The following is an 11576-nucleotide window of genomic DNA, read 5'->3' as shown; positions in this document are numbered from 1 at the left end:
TACTTGGACAAGGTAATGTCTTTGTCTTGTTGGTAAAATGTATGTTGCAGGGGAATTACATTTTCCTTATTGGTAAAATACATGCCTCAGGAGAATTAAACAGATAATTTATGTAAAGTGCCTTTCACAGAGTCTGACACATAGTAGGTGCTCAGTCACCATTAATTTTTCATGCTCTTGCCAAAAGTAACAAAAATCAGGGCTCTAGGACTTACAAGCCACGCTGCTACTAGTAAAAGAAATAATATGATTTATTTTTTCACTGCTGTTTGGGGAAAGGCATGTGCTTCATAAATATGTATTGGAAAGTACTTAGCAAATGAGTAGAAATAATAATACATCAATGTAAACAGCTCCTATAAATATGTCACTTGGTAGACAAACTAGTGTTTTATTAGTACTAAATACTATTGCTTGCTGAAAAGGATTTCAGATTCCTTGCACAATGGGTACATTATTGAGTGCCTCTGCGGAAGGGCACGATGAAGATGAAAAATAGTGATGGTGGTAATACTAAAGGTGGAGAAAGGAGGAGTGTGGGTAAATGCAGCTCTGAGCCCTCCTCGCTTTAGCGACATGCACATTATTTAGCAGCGTTCTAATGATTTAGCTGTAATATGGACCAGAGGGCCCAGAAAAAATCCACAAGGATATCATGAATTCTGACACCAATTATTAGGCCAATCAGTGGCTTAAGTGCACTCCCTTTCGGAACTGAGCACTCAGCTTAAAGACTAAGCTTACAAAAAGACATCTCTGGGCCTTACCCCATCCCTTGCTCTGGACCTATTAACTTTCTATGATAATAATTAACATCAAGAGAAGGAGAGACTGGGTGGGGAATGATGTGCCTTAATCACAGGTCACAAAGACATTTCAGAAATAAGATGAACAAGGTCCTGACATCTCAAGAGAAAAGGAGTCGGAGAGGGGAAAAGAAGAGATAATAAATGCCTTCGTGGGGGAAAATAAACCCCTGGAGAGAAGCAGAGAGGACAGGGCATTGCATCAAGGAAAGTTACCAAAATAGCCTGATAGGAAAAAGATGGGCACAGTTAATTCAGGTACAGGAGGCATCTAGCAGGTCAGTCCTTCCATGCATTCCTGGTGGTGGAAAGACCTAGTTTAAAGTTTGTTTTTTTAAAAAATTTATTTATTTATTTAATTTTATTTTTGGCTGTGTTGGGTCTTCGTTTCTGTGCGAGGGCTTTCTCTAGTTGCGGCGAGCGGGGGCCACTCTTCATCGCGCTGCGCGGGCCTCTCACTGTCGCGGCCTCTCTTGTTGCGGAGCACAGGCTCCAGACGCGCAGGCTCAGTAGTTGTGGCTCACGGGCCCAGTTGCTCCGCGGCATGTGGGATCTTCCCAGACCAGGGCTCGAACCCGTGTCCCCTGCATTGGCAGGCAGATTCTCAACCACTGCGCCACCAGGGAAGCCCCAAGACCTAGTTTAAAATTCCGGTTCGGCCTTTTCCTAACTGTGTGGCTTTGGGTAAATTTCTGAATAGGCAGCTCTTCATTAATAACGTGGGAATAATAGTACTCAGTTTGCTGGGTTGTGAAGACTAGAGATAATACTTGTAAAGTGACGGAGTCTGCATGTATAAATGATAATATTTTTACTTCACTTTTCCTTGTGATATTCCTTATATTAAAATACAAATTGCTTGAGCAACTCTGGGAATAGGTCTCAATAGGAACCTAAGGCATAAGAAAATTAGGTGTCACTAGACGCCATCAGAAGAAGGATTTGAATTTACTATTTTCGTGACTAGGCATTTTCTTAGTCCACGCTGGCTAATGATCCCCCATGCAACCCTAGTGCTTTATAATTTACTAAGCACTTGTATACGTATTAGCTTATTTAATCCTCATACCAACCTGCCTCACACCAACCATACCAATTTCTTCAGGGATGAGGAAACCGGAGTTCAGAAATGTTAATTACCTGCTGAAAGGTACACAGCTAGCTGATGAATGGCTGGGTGGGCTCCTCCACGCAGCCATCCTCATTCTACCAGGGCCTTCCTCTTAGCAGTTTCCTCACTTTCTTAAGGTGAAACTAGCTAACTCTGGGGGCTTAGACTGGGAAATGCTGGAGAGGGAGGTGCCATTGAGTGAATGGGACAAACGTGGGTTTTGATGTCCTCCAGATCTGGCTTCTAATACTTTCCAACTATGGGACCTTGAATAAGCTAGTGAACTCTGGTGGGCCTGGGCTTCTTTCATGGTAATTTTGGGGACCATCACCTGCTGATAGCCATTGTTGTGAGGAACAATGGGATATGAAAGTGAGGCAACTTTGAAACTTGTATTTTGAAACGAGTTCTGAGATGTTATGGGACTCGCTCAGTGTCACCAATCTGCACCACGGATCTGGACCCTCCAGCTCCTCGTGCAGAGTTCGGTAACCAAGGCAACGAGGAGCAGCGGACGCCCTCACACCGGGGTACCGACGCCTAGCCCGGTCTCAGGCTCGGCGGGCTCCGCCTCCCGCGGCCTGGGCTCCGCCAGGGGGCGCGCGCGGTGGCCGCGCTCTAGCCCGCCGCGCAGCTCGCCCGTCTCTATGGTGGCTCGGGAGCGGCAGGAGCGGAGGCGCGCTCCCGAGGGGGGCGGGGCTGCGCCGGGAGCGGGGCCGCGCGAGGGGCGGGAGCGACCGGGCCGGGAGGCCGGGGATGGGTGGGGGGGGGCCAACTTCCTGGGGCCGGCTGTGAGGATGTCGCGACCGCCCCAGGGTGCCCCTCAGCCCCGGAGACGCCGCCGCGGCTCAGCCCGCAGCCCCCCTGCCTGAGCCGTCCGCGGCCCAGATCCGGCCCCTCCCCACCCCTCCCCTCCCAGGTGCGGGCCGGGCAGGCGGCTGCGGCAGGTGAGGAGGCGGCGGCGGCGGCGCTGGGTTCCGCGGGGCGCCGGGCCTGGGGTGGGGTCCCGGGGGAGCCCGGAGTCGGGGGCGCTGCTCGGCCTCGGGTCTCGCCAGGCTGTGGTCCGGGGGCGCCTCCTCTGTGCGGGGCGCGGCCTGAGACTCTCCCTGCCTACAGGGGATGGGGGACGCCCTGCCTCGCTGGAAGTGTGCGCATTCAAGGTAGCCCGCACCTGTCCCATTAAAAGTCCCCTCAAAGGAAGCATTTCACCTGTGGGGGCAGTAACGGGAGACGTGTGTTCTCAAATATTTCCAAACGCCCTACAGATCGGCACGTTCAGTTGGCTCGTGGGGGAAAGATGCCGCTTTACAGCATGGGAAACCGAGTCAGGTACGCGGCGGCCTGCGTCTGCATTTTAAGGAACTAGCCTGACCCAGCTTCCTAGTGCAGGAGCCCTGCGGGCGTGTTGGAGGAAGGTGGAGGCTGGAGTTTGGAGGCTCGATGGAGAAGTTTGGGGATGTGGTTCTCCTCTCCCCCCGCCCCCCCCCCCCACCCCGCCCAGGGTCCACTGTTCTCTCTTTTGGGAGTTGTCCTCTGTTCATTTGAGGTGATGTGTGTGAGGTCGCCAGTGGCTAAGACGGAGAGGGACATGGGGCCTCTGTGCAGCTGGCTGCCCATGAAACATTTGACCAGGCTTGGGGAAGTATGCTAGACCTGGGGAACCAGAGCGTCGCAGACATCTGCTCAGAGCTTGATTTCAAGCTGGCAGAAGATAGAAACAGCAGCATATTTTCTCCTTTTTTGTTGGTCTGTCATTTGTTCTAGGAGAAAAAGCTGCTTGTGTAATCAAGGAAGAGTGTACCTTGCTCCTCCCAGTCTACCCCAGGGAAGAATTATTGTTAGCTTGGAAATAGGGCTTTACCCACAACTGCCACTTTGCACCCTGGCTAAAGGCCACTGTTAACGTAATGAACAACATCCCCAGGTGCATGTGGCCTTCTAAGAAAGTAAGTTCCTTGCCCATCCCTGTTACAGGTGGTTTGGAGGACAGAGACTTCCTGTCACCCCTGTTGGTGCAACTGTTTGGGGAGCAGTTGTGGTTTTCCCGGTGACAGTTCAAGTTACTGAAGTGTGGCCAAGGCTGTCACTTATTGGAACCTTTTTCTAGGAATGGGAGTAGGCAGGGGACATGGTGCTGGGCTGAGTTTGTGTACAGAATTCTAGGGTTGGGAGCTAGTTCACGGGATTTCAGGTTTGACAACGTCTTTATCGTTTTTTCCTGATTGCATTCTTTTTCACGTTCAAGGAAATAGATGATGGCAAGCATTTCTGAAACGTCCTGGCATATTTCCTAATAATTCTGGACTTCAGAGTACAAGTCATAAATTACAGTTTATTTAGAAGTGTTATTTGCTTAAGTTTGAAAATTGTATATGACAGTTGCAGCTTGATGTGGCAGGACTAACTAATAACTTGATTGTGCATGAAGCAAATTTCCATGTAATCTAGGACACACACACGTTTTAATGTCTATTTAGTTTGGAAGATCAGCCCACTAAAAACTTTCATATTGATCAGGAAGACAGCTCTTATCCCAACTGTTTACATTGGGATCATGGATTGTAAATCTTCTAAATTGACTTAATTTAACCAATTGCTAAAACAGCCTGCAGAAAAAGAGAGCTGTTCTCAAAGAGGTTACAAATTAATTTGTTTTCAAAACTTTCTCACGGCCAAGCCAGTTGATAATAACTCTGCTTAGCACAGTCTAATAGGAATGCCTCTTTAAGGCCTCTTAAAATAGCAGTGGGAAAAGCATTTTCAGTAACCAGCATTTAAAAAGACAAAACAAAGGGCAACAATAACAAAAAAGGGCACAGTTTTTTCTCTAATTACATGTCCATTGTGATGTTTAATACAGTCACACCCATCTGTAAGAGTGTTGTGCCTAGAACTTTCTGAAAACACCTACAGAAACCTAAGGAGTGTTAACGGAACTAATTCCACCTTAATTTTTTATTCTTAAATTAGTTTTTTATTCTTTACTACTGCTGTTTTTTTAAAGGTAGATTAGAGACTTTTATATTAAACTTGTACTGGCTATAGTGTTTATGTTTTAGGAGGAAAGATTTAACGTCTGCACCTTGAATCTCATAACCCCTGCAATACAGAGCTGAGTTATAATTTAGAGTTTAATGAGAATGCATAGTTTAAATTGCTGTTGCTGAAGTCTCATGGGGCGAGCTGCCTCATCATTATTGTTTGGTAATGTTACTGGTTATTATTTTTGTTTGGTTAGTGTTTATTGGTAGTAGTGACTTGTGTTTATGTAAGAAAGATTCTGGCTATTTGAAGGGCAGTCTTTTCATATCCAAACACACAAATTCCCATTGCTTCAATAGGGAGGTGGTGTGGTCACTTTGTTGTTTTGTGACTATATTATTTGGAGTTTTAAAATCCTAAAACTAGTTGGGCTCTTAATAGGATATCCTGTTATATCTCACATGAAAGCCATCCTAGATAGGTAGGAATCATCGGCCTTATGTGTTGAAAGACCTCAGCTCTCCCAGTTTCCAGGATTTATCAGTTGCCATGGTCAGGACAGTGGTTTTATCTAATCCTATGATGCCATTCTTAGCTTAAACCCATTATCCTCATTTATCTTTGTTAAGACTGTCATGAAGTTTCTCTGCTTTCTGTAGTTCAGGTTGAATATTCCACATTTTTGACGCATTTGGGCCTGTTAACGTTCTGAATTGGAGCAGTTAAGAGAATCTGCCTGTTTTTAAACATTTTCCTTTTTCGAGGCAAGCATAAAATCTGAGTTTCCTCTGGGGGAAACCAGCTCTTTAAAAATCTGATAGGAAAACAAAAGCTGGATTTTCCAGCTTTTTACCAATATGAAGTCTTCTTAACCTTTCCTTCCTTTCTGGTTTTGCCAGTACAGTGATTAGTGACTAGTAGTGAATGATGGACCAGAGGCATTGGGAGATCCTGAAGTCTCCTGAATCATAAAAAGAAGGTCACGTTGTATTCAGTGCAGCTTTAGTCTTTTTAGTGAGTTTTATTGCAAGGAGTTCTCCAAAGCCAGCCACTCCTTAAAAGATTCGGCACCTAGCAGTTTCCAACTGAGTCACTGAGGGGTTCTTTAAAAATACAGATTTCCCAGTTCCACCTCCTGGAGATTTTTTTTTTTTTTTTTGAGTGGATAAGTGATGACTGAGAATCCACATTTTATTTTATTTTAATAATTTATTTTTGGCTGCATTGGGTCTTCATTGCTGCGTGCGGGCTTTCTCTAGTTGCGGAGAGCGGGGGCTGCTCTTCGTTGCGGTGCGTGGGCTTCTCATTGCAGTGGCTTCTCTTGTTGCCGAGCACGGGCTCTAGGCGTGTGGGCACAGTAGTTGTTGCTTGCGGGCTCTAGAGCGCAGGCTCAGTAGTTGTGGCGCACGGGCTTAGTTGCTCCACGGCATGTGGTATCGTCCCGGACCAGGGATCGAACCCATGTCCCCTGCATCGGCAGGCGGATTCTTAACCACTTGGCCACCAGGAAAGTGCCGAGAATCTACATTTTAAAAACCACTCTGGGCATCTACTTCCAAAAAGCTCCCCAAGTGATTCTGATCTGCAGCCGGGTTTAGGAGCCACTGTTGCATTGCTTTGAAATTCTTTATAAATTGGTAGTCCCTTTAAAAGCATCATTATGTTATTCAGGATGTTTGATTTGCTAGAATAGCCCATTTCCTAGTCATGACAGATAACAAAGAGCTTTTATAACTTTTATGTAAATTACTTTACAGAGAGGCCCCCTCTGCTGTATTATCTGTCAGGAGTCATGAGGGAGGGTTGGTGAAAGTAGCTTCCTTTATTTCCTGAGTTGACAAATGAATGATAATGTGGAAACCACTGGAGGTCTGAATGGGTAGTCAAGTCTAGTTCTGATCAGTGTTGGATAGGAGAGCTGCCTGGGAATTCTCTGTATGTAGGATTTTAAAATAAAGCCAACTTGCCAGATGTTTCATTTCTACATAGCTGAAACGCTTATTGGAAATAATGGATGCTTAATAGGCAATAAAATTTAGTCGCAGGTCTTTTGCTGAGTTCATGGATGGAAGAAAAATTGCTGAAATACGGAACCGTCTGAGTTAAAGCAGAATCAGGGCGTTAAATATGTTAGTTAAGGAATTAAACTTGGGAAAAGTGTAACAATTTAGGAAATAGACAAACCTGGTTTTGAGTCCCAGCTCCTCCACCTCCTGGCTATGCTACTTTAGACAGGTTACTTAACCTCTGTGGGCTTCATTTTCTTCATCTGCAAGATGAAAATCATACCTGGTAGCATTGTTCTGTGGACGAAAAGAGAGAAAATCTCTTCTTTGTACATTGTACGGAACTCAGTGAATGTTCTCTTCTCCCACTTTCTCATAGGATTTTTCTTCCGTAGGCTTAAGATGTCTTTCGAAATCTGGCCTTCTCTCTATCTCTTTCCAGGAATATCTACTCGGTCAGCTCTTTTAGAAAATGTATGAAAGAGTGAGGACTGAAGTTAAGAACTAGAGAATATGGGAAAGAGGAATGAGTCATAGACACTTGAAAAAAATTTTTTTAGAACGAGTGGAGTGTAGGCATATATCCAGAATTACTGTCTGCGGGAATGATGACATTATCCAGATTCTGCCTCAAGTATCTGGGCAGTAGCCTGGGAGCTCAGCTCAGGCTACCGGGCTTGGAGGGTGGCCCCACTAAGTAACACCTGACGGCCCTTTCGTTCCTCATCTTCCTTTCCCCCCTCTCGGGCTCTTTTGTTTTTCTTTCCCTCTCTCCTCCCTTTCCCTCTTTTAAACTGCCCTTCCTCTCGACTTGCCAATCATGGCCATAGTAATCACAGACCAGGCCCCTGGAACTCGAGGCTAAAAGAGGTTACTGGTTGCTAACACCTGTCTCCCAGCTAAATGAATAGGCTCTTTTGTGGGCAGGATGCTAAAAAAGCTGATTAGTACAATACTGGCTTAAAGGACCTATTAATGATCCAACATATGTAAATCATGGAGTGATTTAAAGCCATTTTAGAGATTTGTTTCTTATACTCTACGTTAATTTTTTATATTGAATTAGGATGTCGGCTGAATTTTTCCATGTCAACCATGAATCTGTTTATTGCCCAAACGGACTAATTTTTGTCATATTGATTGGGAATCATTTATATTCTAAAGAAGTTTCTACCCTTAAGGCCCTTTGTATTGTTCTGCAAATGTCTAACCAGTGTGTAATACAATTAAAGTTTTGTTCACTGTGCTGCTGACATAATTAGTTTAATTTCTGCTCCTTATATATTTCTCTTAGAAGCTGGGAAATTAAAATACTAGATTTTGCACAAAACTGCTTTTTTGAGGGGGTGATTTTACTGTCAGTTGAACAGACTTAGGCCCGAGGGTACATTTTTTAACATCTTACTTAACTTTCCTGTAATAGTCTCTTTCTCTCTATAGGATTAATGTATAATTGGCTATTTAAGCATTCAGAAGAGACAATGTTTGGCCTTTACCCCGTGATTATATTTTTTCCTATATCTCTTTTGAGGAAATGTGTGTAATTTTTGGAAACTCCTAAGTATATTACCATTACGTGAACATGAGAACTTTTGCAAAGGCTAGAGAATGGAGTGGTTTTCTGAGATAAGCTGTATTATTTAATTCCCTCCCCAAATCACTGCTGTGTTCTTTTTTAGATCATAGTGCTTGCAGACCTTGATGTGAAAGTGGAAAGGCTGTGATGCCTGGCAAATCCTCTTCACAATTTTTCTGTGATGCGTTTCACAGAAATGGCTCTAGTCTTCAGGAACAGAAATCACTCTCAAGGAGACTTTACATTTAATTACTCTAATCCGCACTTAATTTCCTACAGGATTCTTGGAGAGATTCTCACCAGGCTGCTGATTTCATGGAGTTACGACCTATGAAGGTTTTTTTAATCTCAGTTAAGCCTGCTAACCTTTTTTTTTTTTTTTTTTAAGGGAAGGTGACCTTGGTCTGGTAATTTCTCCATTGTCCTCTCCTGTAAAAAGATAAGCAAAACCTTCTGGCTCTCTCAGCAGCCTTTTTCAGCAGCTACCACCCATGTGCTGAATTTGAACTTTACACAATTTTTGTTGAGCTAGTGTCACTTGACTTTTGAAAGCTGCCCCCTCCAATGCTATAGGTTTAGCCGGCATCTCCTAGTTTAACATTCACATGCCTTTTCTAGAATTGCATATAATTATTATATGCAATTATAATTATTATATGCAATTTTAATGTTTCATTATCTCTGGGTTGTGGAGTGGTCAGGTCTCCTAGGGACAGCGGATCCAATCAGACTACTTGAAGCCAGTCTGATTTGCTGAAACATTTTAACTGTCTTGATCCACTTTGAAGAAATGCTGCCTAGTCATCCTGAAATTTACAGGAAGTTAGGCCAACTGGAGGCTCTGCTGGCCTCTGAATGGTTAAATGTAATTCGTTAGTAATCAGCACCATTGTTTATTTGCAACTGCTGGGTTATGTTAAAAGACTTGGAAAAAAAGCTTTTCTTAAGTAAATGGAGCGGCCTCCTCTCCCACCCCGCCCCTTCTTGTTTTACCCTTTTCATTTACTTTGAAAAATCTTTCCACTCTTAGTTCTGATCACATGCATGGAATGTGATGGAATCAATATATTTTATGCTATAGGAAAGCTTGTTTTCCCTCCAGCAATTTCTGTGAATTCAACTTTCATAATGATTAAGATATCTGCTTGAGAAATAACCATGCCTCATCTTCTGTTGACTTACAACCTTTTCCAGGGTCTTGAGTCAGTGGGTCCATAGCCAATGAATTATACCCCCTCTTGACCATGCTCAATTATTATCTTCATGGTGTGGAAGAAGATCCACTAGAGCATGAGCCTTTATTCCAAAATCCTGGACAAAAGGAGCGTTCTGATTTGGGGAAAGAGGGTGGAGTGTTTTCCAGGACTTTAGAGGGAGTGGGTCAGCCGAAGTTCAGCCAGTTTGAGGAATCCTTAGTCAAGGATGGTTCTCAGGAAGAGGGCGGAATTGTCTTGGAATTGATTTTGCAGACCAGTAGCCATGGTTTGGGCAATTTGGATTTTATGGAGGTGAAGAAGAACAGTTCGGTGTTAAAAGTTTTGTGCCAGGTTGTGGGGTGGGAAGGAATAGCTGCAGGGCCTAGGACTTGCCCAGTGTGCAGTGGAAAATTCTTAGGCCTTCCAGTCCTCTCACTTCTATCTACCTCTCTTTTTACCTTTTGGGCATGACTAGATTCAGGTGCCATTCTTGGTCATTTGTCATATGCTGATGGAAGTACCTGCATAGTCATTCTGTGTCAGAGCTGAAGTTTACCTTAGCCAGTGTTTGCTGCAGAGCTGGTGGGGAAAGGGGTCAAATGTTCCCAGAGAGCTTGACAGAGGGCACTCCACCTTCCCTACCACCCTCACCATATGGTTGGACCCAGCACTCCGGGTGATTCTGAGTCATCACCCCCACGCCCATTGATCTAGTTCAGTGTTTCCCAACTATTTGGACTGTTGACATAGTTGCAGACTGGCTGCTTGAGGAATAGTGACAGTGAACCAACCAATTAATGGGGGACATAAATATGATAGTTTTGCAGCTTCACCTCCAGATGATCTTCATCAGATTCCTAAATTTTATTTATTTGATTAAACTTTTTTATACAGCATATCACCATGTCTCTTGTACTACCAAAACTGATATTAAAAGTGAAAATATGTTGACAGTTACATCTAATTTGGTTTTTGAGATACCGGCTATCCACACCTGCACTGTTATTTGTGGAAACGCTCACAAATAGCCGCCTGAAATCTTTCTCCTCAACTCATCTTTTCAGAAACAGCACAAACATAAAAATAAGCCACTAGTTTTGTTTGGGAGGGACTGGTACAAAATTCAAGAGCTCTGAATATCATGTCAAGAAAGCAGTTCTTGGACTTCCCTGGTGGCGCAGTAGTTAAGAATCCGCCTGCCAATGCAGGGGACACGGGTTCAAGCCCTGGTCCGGGAAGATCCCACATGCCGCGGAGCAACAAAGCCCGTGCACCACAACTACTGAGCCTGCGATCTAGAGCCCACGAGCCACAACTACTGAGCCTGTGTGCCACAACTACTGAAGCCCATGTGCCTAGAGCCGGTGCTCCGCAACAAGAGAAGCCACTGCAATGAGAAGCCTGCGCACTGCAACGAAGAGTAGCGCCCGCTGGCCGCAACTAGAGAAAGCCCATGCGCAGCAACGAAAACCCAATGCAGCCAAAAATAAATAAATAAAGTAAAAAAAAAAAAAAAGAAAGCAGTTCTTGATGCCATAGCATGTAAATGTTTACATGCATTTTAATACACATTTGGTCTTCCCAACCAAACATCATTTTTTTAAATGGGGAAAAATTGAAATTTGTTGTTACATATTACTGATATTATAAAAGTTTATTAAAATGTTTTCTGTAAGTTTTAATATACTGATTTAAAAATACTTTTTACCTAAAATAATTTCTTTTTTGGGGTTTACACACAAATTGTGACCTTTTTTTTTAATCCCTAGAGGCATCACTAAGATTATTGCAGTAGATCTCAAATTTTCATGTGTATCAGAGTCTCCCGGGTGCTTGTAAGGACTGCAGTTTCCTGGTTGCTAGCCCAGACCTATAGAATCTGGGTGTTTGGGAATGAAG

The 11576-nt window shown here is 44.0% G+C and overlaps 1 protein-coding gene across 4 annotated transcripts in view; it reads left to right on the top strand.

Annotated features, from left to right (window-relative positions):
* Positions 1–2659: 2659 nt before the first annotated feature.
* Positions 2660–11576, top strand: part of RFFL (ring finger and FYVE like domain containing E3 ubiquitin protein ligase) — a 68654-nt gene continuing 59737 nt past the window's right edge. For 2 of the 4 annotated variants that reach the window (XM_061176335.1, XM_061176334.1), the window contains exon 1: positions 2660–2864. Coding sequence is in view for 1 of the 4 variants with exons in the window: in XM_061176333.1 (XP_061032316.1) it covers positions 3037–3077; positions 3183–3246 (105 nt within the window). In the remaining 3 variants the exon portion in view is untranslated. Of the gene's footprint in view, positions 2865–2926; positions 3078–3182; positions 3247–11576 lie in introns of those variants that run through there. The other 2 variants (XM_061176331.1, XM_061176333.1) reach the window with 2 other exon arrangements.

This window comes from Eubalaena glacialis, chromosome 19 (genome assembly GCF_028564815.1).
Source record: "Eubalaena glacialis isolate mEubGla1 chromosome 19, mEubGla1.1.hap2.+ XY, whole genome shotgun sequence".
Classification (NCBI taxonomy): Eukaryota; Metazoa; Chordata; class Mammalia; order Artiodactyla; family Balaenidae; genus Eubalaena; species Eubalaena glacialis.
This window is presented reverse-complemented; position numbering and strand designations above follow the sequence as displayed.